Here is an 18,210-nt window from a genome sequence, read left to right as displayed (position 1 = left end):
CTTAACCTAGAGTGAAAGCAAAGCAACAAGGCTCGGCTTAGACCAAAGAGGTCTCAGATAGGCCTCGGTACCTAGCATTTATCACAAGCTAAAAATGCAATGTGAGAGCTAGCAGAGTTCAGATAACCAAGTGTAATTGCTTAATGACAGTAAATCGACCAGAGCTTTAAGTAATCAGTCTTTCTGATTATCAGGAGGATCGCAAGATAAGTCAGTCGAGAAGGAAACTCAATAGGTCAGGTCGGGTTGCTCAGGATTGGACTCAGCAGCAAAAACAACCAAGTAAAAATATAAGAGTTTTCATTTTTTATTTATTTATTTATTTTTTACTATATTTCCATGGTATTGTGACAGTAGCCTACCACACAGCTGTGTGATAGTTCCTCAGTAACAGATACGAAGTAACACCATATAAAAATATGCATCTAATTGCTTTAATTCTGCTTCCCATGTAAGTGAGTTACAACCCTCAGAGGCTTTTACACTAGGTTATTGCTTCCACAGAAAGCACCGTGATGTGCCAAAGCCTGAAACCCAGCATCTGCTGCCAAGACTGCAGCAAGCTCCCAGAAAGTTCGCTTGGGGGCTGCACAGGTGCAGCAGTTCTGCCATTAGTGGCACGGAGCAGGACACTTCCTCCCTGATCCCCTTTTCCCCATTATGAAGGTTGGTTGTACAGAAAACACGCAACCCATGCTTAAAGGACCCTCTTCAGATTTGATCTTACTCGTCATCCCAAAGCAAACAGAACTGAGGGTCTTCTGAGCACTGCTGGATCAACTCATAGCTGACCATGCAGCACCAGGCAGAATTCATCACGCAGTATATTTTTCCTCCCCCTGCTTTTTTGCTTTGTGGTAGCGGTTGTAATCATTGTACAGATCCTTAAAGACCTCCCTTACACCTGCTGGTAGCGACGCATTTAAGAACTTGACATCCCGCTCAATGCAAAGGTCAAGGATGTGATATATCCCTTCTGTGAGATGCTTCTTCACAGCTGGGTGCAAAGTCACCTACAGGAAGAACAAAACTGCATTAAACTTGAAGACAAAAAAAAAAAGCATGAAAACACCCTTTCCACGGCCAGTGTACATTAAAAGTGCTGACAACATGTTATTGAATGCATGAGACCACCTGGAATAATCCATTAGATAAAATCCAGCATGCCATCTTGTCTAGCATTTTCCTGATTTTTGCAAATATATTTTGCAGAACAAGCATGTTCCTTGCAATAAAGTGCATGTGAGTGCTACTACACACACTGCTGCAAAGACAAAGACACTGATCATCTTTAGAACCAAGTGAAAAGTCCTCAGCAGGAAAACTGTAACTAAAATATTTGCCCTGGATTACACATTTCTATAGATTCCGTACGTATCGTTAGCTGTATGCTCTGAAATCGTGGTTTCAAACAAGCACCGACTTGAAGCTAGTCTATTGTTCACACTGGGTAATCAATCACTTAACAACTTGATATTTATCTAACAATTTGTGTCTGAGGATTTGAACGTGTAAGGTTTAGTGAAAGAAGCTTTCTGAAAGCTCAGGAGATGTGCATTTCCTTGATCTGACATTGGAAATCAAGTACCTCACCTGAAGTCACGCAGAAAGCTGACGGCAGAACTGGGAATACAAACAAAGACGCCAGACTCAGAGCCCTGCTCCTGCCATTACCCCTGCCCAACCCCACAGCCTGCTAACCAGCCACTAACCAGGCTAGTTAACCAGGCCACTGGAGGTGGTGGACAACCCTGGAGTCCTCTGGTGCTCCACATAAACTGGAATTTGTCCTGTGCACACAAATCACTTGCTAAATGCTTCACTGCCTTAGGCAGTGCTGGCCTCTGGCATAATCACATTATTTTTGCTGCAGAACCACATCTTATCTTTGCTGAATCCCAAAATTAGCTTTATGCCTCCAGACCTAAGCCTCTGCACTCCAGGCCTGATGAAAATTACATAAAAGGCTGCCATTAAAATTCAGAGTTCTTTCTTCCTCAGGCAACTAATAAACTTTCCCCTAATGAAGTGCACTCCTAATCACTGTGACAAGCTCCTGCTCTCCTTCTGCCCTAAACACAAAAGAGAGAATATATTTTATTAGGGCTGCTAACATAACTTGGAAGAACATATAACAGGCATTAAAGCACATAAGCCTTTCTTTTGATCTCTGACCCTGAAGAGTTTGCTTGACCAAAAGTTTGTCAGCCGATCTATTAGCAGGTTTGTAAAAGATGTTATTTCACCCTGCCATGCACTAAAGGAACAGAACAGCTGAGCATCACAGCTCCCAGCGAATGCACTGGGCTTGCTTCTCCCTCCACAGAGCAGAGAAGGGATTGCAGGGAATAAGGTGAGGGAGACACAGCTATTGACGATATGGAATAGATGGCCCACTTGGGATGAGCAGATACCTCAGAGCTACAGTTAATGGAATTACATCCTTCACATTGCAAACCAGCCTGCACCCGTGCCTTATTTGGGCCATTCCTGCTTTGCAGTGCAGTTTCCTATAAACACCCGCCAATAACACCATGGGAAGCAAAAGCAAAGATTTAAACAGCTGCCACTACTAGCTGGCACTTAATTATGCTTCTAAGTGTTTTATGGTCTATATAGTTAGCACAAACAATTTGTCAAGCATTACAGAGCTCTTGATGTGCGACATTAAGTGTGCGAAGAGATATTTCACTACTGCTGAACCAAGCAACAGCTCATACACAACAAGGAAAGAGCGCTGTCAAGAGTATGAAGGAAGCTAGAGATGCCACCCACTTCAGCAAGAAATCTTTCTAGGTTATCACAAAACAATTTGCAAGTATATTTATTTCCTGGTATAAAAAGGACGCACTGAGGGAACTATTACACAACTGCATTAGGAGCAAATAACTGTTTAGGCCAATGGTTTTAGTCTGCAGACCCTTAAAAAGGGATCCAGTAAGTGTGCAGATGCCTACGTGAAGATTTAAATTTATCAACAGCATGTTTTTCTCAGTGATATTTCACAGACACCCAAGGTCTTTGGACCATAGGCAGAAAGTCACTGATCTGGACTCGGATGAAATAAATGGCTAGAGTTTCTCTCTCCATCTGCAGAGCAACATAAAAGATATGTATGATATGTATATGCCCCTTTAGGACCAACACACTGAGTCCTCTCCTTCCTCTGATACCCACCAACTCTCACCAGGCTAATGGTGAAATAAATCACCACCTACTTGTGATCCATCTATTCTGTCAGAGACAGAAAACACCCCTTTGTTACAGCTTCTCACAGCTCACTACACAAATTCACCTTTCCACACTCAAATGCTCCACGCATACATTACCTATCTGCGGTTTCAACTATCATCCATCATTTTCCATTTATCAGCGAAAGCATTACACAAAATTTTCCTAAAATCTTGTGAGACTTTGTACTCAGTCTTAACACTGAATAAGTCTCCTTCTGACTTGAAAAAGTCAACGTAACTCAAAAGGTCATTTGATAATTTAAGCCAGGCCCCATTTGAGGAAAGGCTCCATATTCAGTGACGAACAGACTTCAGAGAAGTTCAGAGCAAGTTATATAAAGCAGTAGCCTTAATTTATCCCTAGTTTTGCTGGACTTCTGAATATACTGTGGCACTGAAACAGGCTACCAGGACAGTAGTCATGGCACCCAGCCTGCTGGAGTTCAAGAAGCATTGGGACAATGCTCTCAGACATATGGTTTAATTTTTAGGTAGTTCTGGGTGGAGCCAAGGAATGGACCTTGGGAGTCCCTTCCATTATGGGTATTTTCTTCTGTTCTCTCCAGGTGCTGTCTGCCAGAGGCTCCAGGTAGGGTCATGCTCCTTGGCTATGGTGCAAAGCACATTTTTTACATCTTGTCCTGTCCAGACTGGCTCAAGGGCTACTGCATGAATTGCCTGGTTTAATTTGCTCATAGGCTTGTGGCTGGCTGTTCAGGGCTCCCTTTGAAATCATTCTCCTTCCAGGTCACTTGACAGAGAGGAATTACAACCAGACTGTAACTTGGAATATGCATTCAGACTGTAACTTGGAAAATCCATTTTCCAAAAACCCACAACACCTAAGAAAGCTTGTGCTTGTTTGCTGTTAGTTGGTAGAGACAGCTGTTACTTACTAATCATATCCACTGGGATCTGATGGCACCCATCTTGCTATTTTATTCTTAAAAACTAGTTCTCCAGTGCAGGTCCTTGGACCATATTTTGTTTTATGGCAAAACCAACTTACAGAAGAAGGTGAGGTTCAAACTGGATATTCAAACAGCTTTCAGGTGAGCTTCAGACTAGGTATTAGGAATAGGCTTTACACTGGAGCAGACTTTTTATTGAGTGGCTGATGCCGCATGCCTGTCAATTTTCAAGAGGCATTCAGGTAATGCCCTTAATAATATGCTTTAACTTTTGGTTAAACCTGAAGGGTCAGGCAGTCGGACCCTATTTTTTAGGTCCCTTCCATTTTAATAACCAACTCACCAGGAACAGTAAGTAACTGACATATCCTATTGTTTTACTCCCAAACCTCTGAAAAAAGCCAGGCAGGCAACAGAGAAGGCAGCTGAGTTTAAGCTTCAGTTTTCATTACTTACACTGCTTAACATAATCCTTTAGAAACATAGAACCAGTTAGGATATTTTTGTGGAAGGCCTAAAGAAGACTACAATTAATTTCTCTATTTTTGGCCCATGTCCAGGCCTGAGCCACAAATAATCAGTTTGCAGGTGCTGACAATGCAGGCAGCATTCAAATCCTTGTGAAATTTAAACCATTAGGTTGGAGAGAATGACAAGTTGAATTTAAGCCTGGATGTGAGAGGCTGCTGACAGGCTCTGGCATCAATAATAGCAGGAATAGCTGTTTTCAGTAAGGATACTAATGATACCTTTGGTGTGGAAGGAGAATTACTGAAGAGCTAACAATTCCCCAGCTTGGTAACTTTTTTCCTTTCACTCATTCATTTAACTCAGACTAAAAGAGAGTTTCATGAAGGATTTTCCTTCATTACTTTGCCTAGATAGGGCTCTAAGAGACAGGCCTGGACAACTGACACTACCTGGGAGAAGAACCTGAACTACCACATGAAGAAAAAACCAAGACTCAAAACATGATAGAAAAAGCAAAAGTTCTGTAAATAAGTGGATTCTCAGGGATTTGGACCAAAACGGTATCCCCATGAGGCACATGCCAATACCATGGCGCTTTTAAAGCCGATGAGAATGTATTACCTTCTGCAATTCGGTCACGTACTGAGCCACAATGAAAGCAGAAAACACAGTGAATTCCTCTGTTTTTGCAGCAATGTGACTATACATCCGTTCCACTAGGTGTGCACACTTCAGTATAACTTCAAAGTCTTCTGTGTTGCCTAAAACAGAGAGCAAGTTGCAGTCTGGTATTTGAGGCTTTAAAATACTACTTAAAAAAATTAGGCAATCTTCCATGATTCTTTAACTACACAAAGCCAACATCTGCTTGCCCATTTTATCTTATTTTCTTATCAAGCCACAGCTGAGAGACCCCCTCCCATGCTCACAACACACCATACACATCTCTTACAATGGCTAGTTTGTAAGAGCACACTAATTCCAACTTCATACACACTGCAATGCTAGAAGTATTTGTTAGACATGCTGAGAAGTGAAAGCAGCAGCTATGGTCCCTGCCATAATTCAGTCCCAGCTAGCACTGTGGAGGTGAAACCAAGGAAACTGGAAAATCGTATTCTCTACCTGACAGAATATCAGAAGACGTCTCTTAGAAACAGCATAGTAAAAAAGCTTTCTAATGGCATTTACTATGTGCAGTACAAGAGTAGAAGCCACATCACTGGAGAGAGCACTTGAATTCACTCTTTCAGTAGGCAGTGAATGAGGAGAATCAACACAAACAAGAAGGGAAATCTAGAAGTCATTTTCGTGTTATTTTTTATGCAAATAAAACAATTCTGCCAAGATAAACAGCGTGATTTTTATTTTGAGGACGTCATGTAATGATACATTTTCTGTGACTATTGTCTCACATAAACACATTACAGAATGCAAATTCTCTAATAACTTCCAGTAGAGTCCTTTTTTTTTTTTTTTTTTTTTGAGATACTTAAGCCAGTAACTTGAAATCCTTGACCACACAGATCTATCATCTAATTCCAATATATACTAAAGCTATGTAATGCCTTGGCTTTATGCTTAGCATAGACTAGTGAATATTCAGGCCTGAAGTAAATGGTTTCAGTCTCAAGAAGCTCCAGAAACTCCATTCAGCACGACCAATTTGGGGTTATCACTCAGGTGTGCTAACATGTATCAGCAGAGCTCACAGCCACCCTGCTATAAATGTCTACACTACTTTCAGGAGCAAAAGTTGATAGGAAGAGCTGAAATTGGACACAGGAAGCCTTACTGATTCCTGACCACTTGCAAGCCAGTTAGCGAAGAATACCTTACTCCCCCAAAAGCAGTGTTGTCTGGATGCTACTCCAAAGGAGGCCAAGTTATCTTTTGAAGTCCAAGATGCTACATGAGGATGCTACAAAGCTCATCCTCAAATTTACATGCAGGACATGTAAATTTGGGACTGACGGTTTCCATGCCACAGCTAGGTTTCAAGGACTTTCCTTTTGGTGTCAGACTGCCTTCTTCTGCAACTCCTCTTGCAGAACACACAAAATTATTATGTGTATATACAGTGTGAAAATGGAAAAGATATGGTACCTCTGTCTCCTCTCTGCCGTCCTTCATGCATGACAGAAGCAACCAAGCGATGAAAACTGTTCAGAAAAGATGGTGCAGCTTTCAACATCACCTGCAAAGACGTGAAATAAAAACACCTGAGATTACGTAGTAAAGGCAGTGGAGAGGGCAGATGCACACTACCCCATAGTCAGGGAGAAATCAATTCCTGTGAAGGAGACTATAAAGCTTACACAGGTGTCAGGAGCACAGACTATCTTTTCATTCTGCATCTGTACAGAACCTAGCACATGAGAATCCTGGAAAACTACACTCCTGAGTGTATTTAAATATAAGTAACAAGTAAACGTCATATTTCCCTTTTGCTTTCACCCCTATCTGCCTCTTCTTTGCATGAACACCCTTGCCCCTGTGCAAGCCCTGGCATGCTTTCACCTTCCCATGCCAGAAGGCTGACAAGAACACCCAGATGGTACAAAGTCTGAAGGTCACCAACTTCTAACATGCCTAAGCCCCGTTTTCAAAGGCCTGAAAAAATCTTGGTCTCCCATGAGACTGATTTGCTGGACCCTGCGCTATTTTTGCTTCCAGAAGTCAGACTGCATGGGACGTTTCATTTTAATCTAGCATCAGGTTTATAAGCAATCTGCTGCCAAAGACTAACAAAGCAGGCCTAAAACAAAGGAGGAGAGCAAGTGACATGAGGTGATTTTGAAGCTTTTAAAGAACAGGTTGTACAAAGCACTTACATACTACAAATGGAAATTACATCAAAACCACTCTTTAAAAGTTTCTCATCACCAGCTTCTGTCTTGGTTCTTTTGACCTTTTTCCCCTTCTCCTACCACCCCAGAGATATACCTTTGGATGGCACTGCACGACAGAGAACAGCACTTCATGGACTCCCAGAAAGACACTGCCATAGTCTTCGGTCTTCAGATGATCCAGAGGGATGGTGAGGAGAATGTTGAATGCCAATGCTACGTGGTGCGGATTCAGGAGAACTCTTTCTCCTTGTCTTAGCAGAGCTGCTGCAGTCTCCAGAATAGGCACAACTATGGTGGCAGTCAGTGACTGGTCCTGGCAGGCCTCTTTGGTTTGCATCTACCAAGGACAGGACACAGAGAGGGAGTGCATTAGCCACCCATTGCAAGCATTCAAACACCAGGCACTATAATGCTCTGACTTGAGTCAACAGGACAAGACTGGTGCAAGCCGGGCTGCAGGGAGACTCCTTCATTTCAGTAGTTTTGGTATAACTGCACCCTGGGCAGAGGATGCACGTGATGCGTTTCAAGCAGGCACTGCTCTGAGTGTGGAACTGTAACTGTTCCCCAGCCCCCTGACAAGGTGGAAAGGCTACAGCAACCCGCACCTCCCCACAAGTGTACCAGTCCAGTTCTCTCTTGCCCAAGCATGCCAATCTAACAAAAAGGGCAGAAATTACAAACTCAATTTTCTGGTACTGCAGAGCCAGGATCTGACAAATCCTGGTCTAGAGACACCATCACCAAGACAGAAGAAAAACCTGCATCACTAGGTTTGCATGCTGGACAATCAAGGACACAAAAACTGGATTTGGTTACTGCAAATTAAGTTTCCTATTCTGAAGTCAGTGATTTTTTAATACAAGCAGTTTTTTTCTTTGTTTTGCTGCCATTACTTTCTGCTGTAACACATGGCTGATGGTTTCCTTCTCTTTTGGACAGGAAGGAGGAGGACAGGAGACCCAGACGTATCTGCAGCCTAACAAGCCTCTCCCAAACTCCAGATTACACAGTTCAGCCCCCAAAAATTACTGATAAGAAATGTCTGACCTACACATTGCACCCACAGGGGGAGACTCACTTCAAGAAGGAGAGGAAAGATCTACACGAGACAGTGCCATAGTGCTGATGCATCTGATAGGGGTTTGTCTAGCATTCACAGTTGTTTTCCTCCCGTATTCCTCCGTGCGAGTTACAGATGCAATCACTACAGACTCCAACAAATAAAAGGGATAGGTAATGAAGTTACAATAAATAGATACTTACAGCTAAAGCTGTGATTATCTGCGGGCTGGCAAACCAGAAAGCTTTCTCTTTGTCTCCACTTAATGGGCAGCTGAGCACCAATTTGATTAGCATAATAGCTGACAATACTTCCTGCAGAAAGCAGATTGACAATCAGTCACAGGTACAAGACGCACGGGCTCCTCTCAAGTACAGAAGAGCCCTTTCAAGGGCAGTGACAGTTTTGAGCATTACCAGAGCCTTGATACATGGAAGTCCTCCTACCAACACATCTCTTTAGAAATCGTGATGTAATCAGCAGCTCAATGAAATTCGGCGTGCTGAGGGCAGCACTGGCCCAAATGTCCTGACACTGCATTTATTTTAGAGTCAAAAAGGTTTGAAGTGTTTTTTAAGAAAGGAAAGTCTTTTTTAACTGCCACTACACAAGAGAGGGAAGCAGGGGGAGTACAGGGATACTGGTACACTAAGAATGCTGCACTCAGCAGCAAGGTGGGTTTGGTTTTGTTTAAAAAAGTAATTCTGACCATTAAGCCAGACTGATTAAAGAAACATAGTACAAGCCAAAACAAATAGGTCTTATCAGTGTGTATCGACCCCAGAGTGCACACATACATATTCCAATGCTTATGGTGGCTGGACTTAGAGGCATACACAGGAATTCCAGATACACTTTGAAAAAACAGGTATCAAGAATCAAGGTGGCATAGTCACATCTATTTCTGACAAGTACGACTGAATCAGATAAACCCTGATTTTAATCCCAGTTTTGATCTCAGGTCACTGGGCCTTCTATGAAGGGAGCAGCTGGCTTTTTAACCTCAAGTGTTCTGTGTATTACCAGTATTGCCTAAGCTTCTCTGGAGAAAGGCAAAGTATTTAAAAAGCTACTGAGCAGTATCTTGTTATTACAGAGTAAAAGTCATTACAGAGACAAATGCTGAAAGCATGAGCACAGTTTTGGTTTTATTTAAAACTACTAACATATTTAAGAATGGCATGCTTTTAGCCCTGTTAAGAAGAGCCATAGACAAACAGTGGTTAACCTCACTGACTGCCAGTGTCTGCTGTGCTACAGCTCTGATCAGCAAGTTAATAAAAAAAGATTCAGCATTGCATATAGCATCACAGACAATTTCTGCTGACAATACGAGGAATTAAGGCTATTGAGTCCTTAAACTAGACGGAAAGATTTTCCACGAAATTTCCATGACCCTTCCACCTCTCTCAGTTTATGTCCAGAACGCCACACAACCCACTTACCAAGCCCTTAATCATGTAGACTTGACTCAACCATAAAGCAGAAAGAGGAAAAAATCTTTAACCAGATGTCATTCAGCTAACACATTTCTTCAAGTTAGAGAAAACTGAAGAAAGAACTTGAGAATAAACTGAGCTCATTCCTTACTTTAGCCTTCTGTTGCCAAATGGTCTTCACCTCAAGCCCCTGCAGCACCAGCCTCATGATGGCATAAAACTCCTCGGCAGAGCAGCTTCCCAGCAGCTGGGCAAGCACCTCCGTCAGCTCCGGCTCTATGCTTTTCATCACCTGGATTGTGATTGCAGGACCTGCACATTCAAGAGACACAAGCATGGCTCAACCAATCCGCCAAGACAGGGACCTCCACAGGTTAGAACAGGGGAAATCAAACCTTTAAACAGCTCTGTGAGTGCTTTTTCACCACCTGAAGGCACAGAGAACCCCATGAATTCCCTTCTCACACACACACAAGTGCAATGCATTACCATTTTCCGGAATTTACTATCCTGGAGTTTACAGAGCAGTCATCATACCAATAAAAAGCCCTCGGCAGCATGGAAAGGCTTCTTAATTCTACAAGTATCCACTGGATTTGCGTCAATGCTGAAAGAGCCTTCTTCACCAGGAATCTGTATTTCAAATTACTTAATGCTTTACACATTTATTAAAGATTCTTATAGCTTTTACAGTGATTAATTATCCCTCCAGGCTAGAACACTTCACCAATGTTCAGTAAAGTTAGGCACAGGATGAGAGAGAGAAGTCAGCAGAAAAAAAAGAGAGAAGTCAGCAGAACGATTACAGCAATTGACACCTCCTCATGGTCCCTAGTCCTGGTGTGAAACCCCTGCCCTCACAGAGCAAGAACAGATTTTCCTGCCATTTCTAGCCCCAGCTCTTTATTTGATGGGGATAAAGGGTCTGATTTGCCAAACTCCCCCTGATTTTATCAGAATTACCGGTGTTCAGCAACCTTAAAATCCAGTATTTCTGCCAGTAAGCCAGTACTGTTTGAAGATTTCTAAAATAAACAAGCTAAAGTTATCCTTCTCTTCAGTGCAACACACAATAAGGAACTGTGAGATGCAGAAGCCATTCACGTCTACAATGTCCAGAAGATCCTTACCAGATTAGATGGCTGCTGTGGCCCAGGTACCACAACACTGCCTCCTTGAAAATTTTCTTGTTATGTATTTTAAAAAAAAAAAAAAAGGATAGCTTACTGATTTAACACAAGCAGATTTTTTAAAAAGCTGTATATTTTGCAAAAGTTTGTTGGTTTTTTTTTTGTTTGTTTGTTTTTGTTTTTTAAACTTGCCTCTATCCTGCAAAATTAGCAAAGGAAGTGAAGAAAATAAGTTTTCATACCAGCAAGAAGCTTGTTTATAGCGAAAACAACAGTGACTGCAGTTTCTTTCCCAGGACACAGCTCCGGCACCGAGCAGAAGACAGTCAGGAACCGCAACGCAAACTGAAGGAACTGCAAGTGGCCTCCTGCAGAGGGCAGCTCTCTCAGTATCTGAGAGTAAAACTTCTGGTACAGTTCAACACGGGACGGCTCCAGAAACCCACTGGGCTCCTCGGGATTCTTCTGCCAGCCTTTTGTGACAGCATGGCTCAGATCTGCCTTGAGAAGAGTGGTGACAGATGGTATAAATGCTACAGGCAAAGGCTGGTTTTGGGTGTTACTCTGAACACCGTGTTCAACAGTTCTTCCCATCTGCTGGACTACTGGCTCCAGCAAAGCAGACAGTATGTCTGTAGACTGCAGCTTCTTCTCTGGCTGCTGCTGAAGGTAGAGCGTGAGGACATGACACAGAGTGGTGAATGACACGAGCAGTAACTGCTCAGCTGCAGGATTCCAGCTTTTACAGCATATGCTTTTGGCCGCACCAACACCTGGCTTGCAGCTCACTAGGAAAGACATGAATTTTTCCAAGTTAAGCCTCGTACTTTGCCTTCTTTCAACAATCATGTGGAGAAAGTGCTCCAAAGAGGCTTGGACTTCCTGGAGATACTCTGCCCAGAGAGGATCAGTCAAAGTATCACTGAAGAATTTGCTAACTGTAAGCTGGGAGGTTATGACGGCTTCCAGAACATCGCTGGCATGAAAAACCTTAAAAACAGAGTTGGCATTCCTGCCAGCTTGCAGGCACCTCAGGAGGTGGAAGCAGGTACGTAAAAATTTCAGAGATAACTGCTTGCTGCAGGAGGCGCTGGCCCTGGTATTGGCTACCAGGGACAGCAGCACCAGAAAACACCGGTTACAGTCAGAGGGAAAAAGGCTGTCCAGCTTCAGAAGAGAAGTAATTTCTAGCAAGCCCAGGCAGCTTTCTAGCTGGCTTTCCTTCAGGATGACAGGGGAACCAGTTTTTGTCAACTGTAAGATACACTGGGCAACTTTCTCCAGGGTTTTCCACAACAAACTGAGCTCCTCCTTCAGCTGATTGTTTCCTGGTGGTGCTTCTACCACACCAAAAGGTTTGGAAGGAGCCAGGATTTCTTCATGCCAGGAGATATTACCTGCAGACAGCTGCTGAAGTGGCAGACCTACTGAATCCCTAGCAGCAGAGGGCAGCACCCGAGTGAACTGATGAATAAGTCTGGTCACAAAAGCACAATGCAGGACCTTCATTTCTGGGAGAAAGGGACTGTGCATGAAACTGAGACAGATCTTTCCGATGCTGATAGAAGGCTCCTGGTCTGCAGCAGCTTCCTGAGCTCTGGTCAATACTAACGCCTCCAGAAGCACATCTGCAATGTACTGTACATCTTTCAGGGAAATATATGGCAACAGGATAGTCAGGTTGGAGATGACGAGGTGCCAGTGTGCTGTGGGGTAAGTAAGCTCATTTATTGTGCTGATATCTCCATCCCATGGTTGGGATGCTTCCCTGTTCATGGCGGCTCTGCCAGCGTCCAGGATGAAAGCTGCAGCACACTGCAAGGCCTGTACATCACCTTGAGCCTGCATTAAAATCATCTTCATTTTCTGAAGCGTGAGCAGCTCTAAGCAGTATTTACCAGTGGAGGCAAAACTACTTGCAAGTTCCACGACGCTCTCCCAACACTGCTCTTCCACCCCAGGGAAGAAAGCTGAAACATCCCAGGGCTTTGCAGCAGACATAGCAGCAGCACCGGCATTTTCAGGCAATGGAGACTCATATTTGGTGCAGCTAATAGCAAACAAAGCATCTACCTCAATCCAGGTGTAAATGAGGAGGAGAGCAGAGTCACTGGCCTTTCTTAGCCAAAGGTCTGGCTCCTCTTCCTCTCTCCCAGGAGCCTGCAGCAGCTCTATCAGCGGCTGAATTACTCCCTCCTGCATCTTGGCCAGCAGACTCTGGGTGCGAAGGACCACAGGGGCAGGAGTGATATCATCTAGGCTCCCCATGTTGAAGAGAAAAGCGTGCAGCACCGAGCTCACTGACATCAGCTTCAAGGCCATGTCGGCAGACCCTTCAACAGCAGGAACCAGGATCTGGCACTTCTCCACTAAGAGACCCACAATGTCCAGAACCTGGTTGGGCGGCAGCTCAAGGAGGCACTCACGAAGCTTTACTGTCAAGCCAGCAGACAAGACGGGCAGCCTCAGTTCATCGACAGCGGGCCAGCAGATGACTGTCAGCACCTCTTCAAAGAGCCGTGGAAACTGCCGCAGCTTGGAGTACGTCTGAAACACGGCATGAAGGAGAGCCTCCTGGGGCTTCTTCGTACGTAGCTCAGCGACCTTGGCATCCACCCAAGCAGAGGCCACCAAGTCAACCAGGTCTGGCTCTATTATGAGGTGGTTTAAGGATATCAAGAGCTTGAGACACCTGAACCAAGCCGGGATGGAAGCTTGGGAGTGACTCAACAACATCTGCGCCAGCTCGCGGTAAAACCCAAACTGCACCTCCTTGTGTCGGATGCGGTCGCTGGCAACGTTGTAGATATCGCTGCTCAGCACCAAGCTCAGAAGCTGCTCCAAAGCAAGCAGCTCCGTGCTCCAGTCCGCAGGGGTCAGCGCATCCTCTCTCACTCCTTGCTGCAGGCCCGAGAGCCTGAGGCAGCCATACAGCCTGCTGAGCATGTGGAAGCACACCAGGTGGTTTTCTGCTTTGCAGTAGGAGTCCAGAAAGAGTTTATACAGCAGGGACACTGAACCAGCCACCACCGCTCCATGGATGGCAGGTTCACAAAAGCCACTGGCCAGCTTGGTCTGCACGGTGTTTACTGGTAGCAAGAGGCTTTTCAGAGCTCCTTTCTTCTTCTCCTGGGGCTCCCGTTCCGGCAGCAGCTCCTCCTTGTAGGATGAGAAGAGCTCAGGCTGGAATAACCCAGCCCGCAGCAGCGTTTCCACTTGATTTCGGATTTCCCTGCTTAAGTGCTGACGCACGTGGCTGTCATCGGCCTGCGTCCAGCTCCTCGTGGTCAGCAGGTGCCTCAGGAGCAGGCTTGGCTGGAGCAAGTGACTTGCCACTTGCCCAAACACCCGATTTGGGTTGGTTTGCTGCCTCTGGATCAGGAGGTACTGAGCAAAGGTGAGGTGGAGGATGCTGAACAACTGGGAGTCCACAGCGTCATCAGAAGCCAGCTGCTGACACGCCAGCTCAGTGAGCTTGCTGAGGAGATCAACCAAGAGCTCACACTTTGCTGTGTAAATGATGGAGAGCGAGGGAGTAGAAAGAATGCCACTGGAGCAACTCAGCACCGTGCCAATGTTTTGCTGTGTTTTTTGGGAACAGGCCTCTGATAACCTTTCATTGATGACCTGAAGGTTGAAAGAAAAGAAAAAAAAGTTGATTTTGTACACAAAGACAAAGCTCACTATAACGAACCGATGTCATCTTCTAGGAACTCTGGCTGCAAGCAGGAAGCACCAGGGACCTGCTAACAGTTGCTGCTGGGCCTCTCATATTATACATCTCAAACTAGAAACTCCTCTGTCCAAAACTGTGTCCCCTCATTTGTTTGCTAAACAGGATGTATGCGGAACCACTCGTTCAGTATGAGCATTACCAACAACACGCCAAACTGGACATATTTGATCCTAATAAATAATCTTGCAGAAAGGGAGGAGAGAGAAAATTCCCTCCCTTCTTGCAAGGTCCCCCAGATTGTGTTCCGAACAAATTAAAACAAAGAAAAAAATTCCAACTTTTGATCCAAGAAGTCTACCATAAGCAAGCATGTCTATGACTAAATACCATTGTTCCCTTCTAATAAAACCCAAAGTTTCCTATACTGATACCTGGAAGATGAGCGTCCTCTCTCTTCTTTGAGAGATTCACAGTTCTAAAGAACTGAAGTTTAATCGAACTTTCATGTCCCTTCCTCTTCTCAAACTTTGTGTTGATTTCCCTACACTTTTCTCCTTTAATTTCCTTTTTATCTGCTCCCTTTTCTCATCTCCAAATAGTTTTGTCTTTAAGCTACTCCAGCCTACTACCCAATCAGACAGACATGTTTAAATTTGCACACTTGCACTGTAACTTCTCTGGAGCACAGCCCCTCTCATCAAACCAATTTTCTGTAGTTTGCAACTCAATTTCTGCAGGTAGACAGTCTTCTCCTGTTTCCTTCCAACCAGAGCACAACTGAAAAGGTCATTTTTTCCAGCCATTTTGACTGCCAACACAGGCATCCATTAATTTTATCATCTCTGTAATCACGCAGCTGAATAAAACTATCGGGTTCAATTTTGAACAAAGTTCAATTGTAACTGAAGTCCCCCCATCTATTTTCATCTGAGACTAGAATAATGATGATTAAGATCAATAATGATTTGATGTCACTACTAAATTGGTTTAACTTAGTGAGCAACATAATACTTTAAATGGGAAAGCTGTGAGACAGAACAGGGTTTCAGCTGACAAAAAAAAAAAAAAAAGTCTCCTGCTCCCTGGTCTCCTGCTTCACAGCCAGCCTTTCATCTGGGAACGTGACTCTTATTTCCAGTACAGCACAATAACATGTACCCAGATTCATGCAGGGTTCTTCAGATGAACAGAAACTGGGGAGAACTGTGCCAGAAACCCAACATGTGCAAGATGTGTACCAATGAGTATGGGTTAAAGCCCTTTTTGATCTCCCACACACATAAAGAAGGAGCCCAGAGAAGCACAGATGTGGATGTGGCAGTGCACAAAGTTGGTCTGCTGGGGAGAGAGAGGGTTCTTAGCTCAGAGGAGAAGGGGAAATCAAAAAGGCATTTCGTTCAGAATTATCATAAAAAGTTGCAAGTTCCTAGACAGGGCCTGCTGAAGAGCATGTCACTCTGCATAAGTACTCATGCCAAACACACTGATGAGCCTCACGTTCAGGGAAAAATCTCTCCTTCCCAGGCAGAATAATAATATAAACAGTTATTAACATACAATAATAACATACGTCAATGAGCCTTTGCTTACCTATTGAAATACTTAAACCAGTTCCTTCTCGGAGAGTTTGGAGAAGTTAAAGACAGAGGGGCAGATTAACTTGGAGGTTACTATTAGAATGCTCTGCCATTTTCAGTCTTAGTTCTGCACAAACACAAACTGTATTGCAGAACAGAAATACGAAAGTTTGTAGTAAAGGTCCTAAAAACCATCAGCTTTATTATTATTTATTTCATACAACACCCTACACTGCAAGGAAAGGTCACATATTGTAGAAGACAGGCACTGCTATTCAACATATTACAAAATACCCATAGTTTTAGTTACCTGTGCAATTGAAAAGCTGAGAGTGATCGTCTTCCCACTCTTTAATAGATTCTGTAGTCTTCTACTGCGGATAACATCATCTAGATACGCCCAGAGCTTCTCAACAATTTCATCCTCCAGATCAAGCTTCTTATTGTAGTATGAAACCAATGTATGGCTTACCCAATCAAGTAATACCTGTTAACAAAAGAGAAGGAAAAAAAAAGTGAAAACATGACAAAAGCAGTACCTTTTCACAACCGCAGCACTTGGGCCATGAGAGCTGCTTTATATCTGAGTAAAACAGGCACTGAATAAGCAGAAAACTTCACTTTTGAAGGTTTCAGTCAAGGCCTAAATTCCTAAAACCTTTAATTCTTAATCCAGCGTTGGCCCCGTGCTCCCCTGAACCTTCTGAAGACAGCTTCCAGGAGCCAACATCCTAATGGCCTTGCATCAGCTTCTTCAGCAGAGGCTGCAAGTCTGATTGTTGTTATTAATGATTGTTGTTATCAATGAGCAAGGGCGATCTTTTGAATCAAAGGCTTGAAATCATGGAATAGAGTCACAGAAGGGCTCAGGTTGGAGGAGACCTTAAAGAAATCTGAGATGACCTTTGCTTTCTGACACTTGGTGTGCCTCTTGTATCTTCCTTTGGGCAGGTTCAGATTTACCATATAGAAATCCAGGCCTGGGAATTTAGAGGTGCAAAATGAAAAAGGTTGAAGGCTACTGATTTGTATTGTTGATTTCAAAATAGGGTGTGTGGCTACACGTATTATCTAAGTAGCTTAAAGGACGGGAATGCCAAACACTGGTGTCAGACGGTGCAAACCTTGGGTTCCCACAAGACCACCGGGCTGGAGGCGCAGCACAAGACGCCCTTGTTTAAGGGAAACACCGACCTTTAGGGTGCAAACCAGAGAGCTGAGGGGAGAGGTCTGGAGCTGCTGGCAGCACGCAGAGCTCCGGTCAGCTCTGGCACCCTGAAGCTCTGCTCTCACCCAGCTCCGACCCAGCGGCAGGCTATGCAGGGGCTCACAGGGCACATCCCCCAGGGCAGCCCTGCAGGCAGCGGCTTCCCCCGGATCCACGAGGCACCACACACGTGCTGCCCGAGGGGCTCCCCCCCGTGCCTTATCGCAAACCTTCCTGCCGATAAGCCCCGCCGGGGCATTGCCCCGCAGCACCAGCAGCTGCCTGCGCGCTGCCACCCGGCACCCACCCCCCGTGGCGGCCAGCTGGGTGCCGGGAGCTGCTCCTGGAGGAGGAGGAGGAGGAGGAGGCGGCGGTTCCCCCTTTCAGCCGGGCAGCCCTACCTGCTCCTTGTTGGGCAGCACGCACTGCTGCGACACCCAGGCGAAGCGGGCGAGCTTCACCTTCTCCCCCCACGGCGTGCGGCCGCTCTTCAGCTTCAGGTGCACGCCGGAGTACACGGCCGCCATTTCACCGCTCCCTCCTCCTCCTCCTCGCGGTCCCTCCCCGGCTCCCTCGCCCCGTCCCGTCCCGTCCCTCGCTGCCTCCCCCCCGGTCCCTCCCCGGGAGGCGGCGCCCATCGTTGCCGGCCGG

The 18,210-nt window shown here is 44.9% G+C and overlaps 1 protein-coding gene across 1 annotated transcript; it reads right to left on the bottom strand.

The window, feature by feature from the left end:
* Nucleotides 1-291: 291 nt before the first annotated feature.
* Nucleotides 292-18,153, bottom strand: URB2 (URB2 ribosome biogenesis homolog). The gene is made up of 9 exons (XM_027454175.3): nt 17,961-18,153; nt 16,663-16,839; nt 11,342-14,726; nt 10,121-10,281; nt 8,734-8,844; nt 7,562-7,804; nt 6,722-6,812; nt 5,237-5,376; nt 292-1,013 (listed from the first exon to the last, which is right to left on the bottom strand). The coding sequence occupies exons 1-9, from the start codon at nt 18,084-18,086 to the stop codon at nt 816-818; spliced, it is 4,632 nt and encodes a 1,543-aa protein (XP_027309976.3). The 5' UTR covers nt 18,087-18,153; the 3' UTR covers nt 292-815.
* Between the last annotated feature and the right edge of the window lie 57 nt (nt 18,154-18,210).

This window comes from Anas platyrhynchos, chromosome 3 (genome assembly GCF_047663525.1).
Source record: "Anas platyrhynchos isolate ZD024472 breed Pekin duck chromosome 3, IASCAAS_PekinDuck_T2T, whole genome shotgun sequence".
NCBI lineage: Eukaryota > Metazoa > Chordata > Aves > Anseriformes > Anatidae > Anas > Anas platyrhynchos.
This window is presented reverse-complemented; position numbering and strand designations above follow the sequence as displayed.

Excerpts from the sequence above, each read along its gene's own strand:
- URB2 (XM_027454175.3), bottom strand. The coding sequence starts at position 18,086 with ATGGCGGCCGTGTACTCCGGCGTGCACCTGAAGCTGAAGAGCGGCCGC. Across the intron at positions 8,845-10,120 it reads TTTGGCAACAGAAGGCTAAA|GAAGTATTGTCAGCTATTAT; the intron begins GTAAGGAATGAG and ends TGCTTTCTGCAG. Across the intron at positions 6,813-7,561 it reads TCGTGCAGTGCCATCCAAAG|GTGATGTTGAAAGCTGCACC; the intron begins GTATATCTCTGG and ends ACGTCTTTGCAG.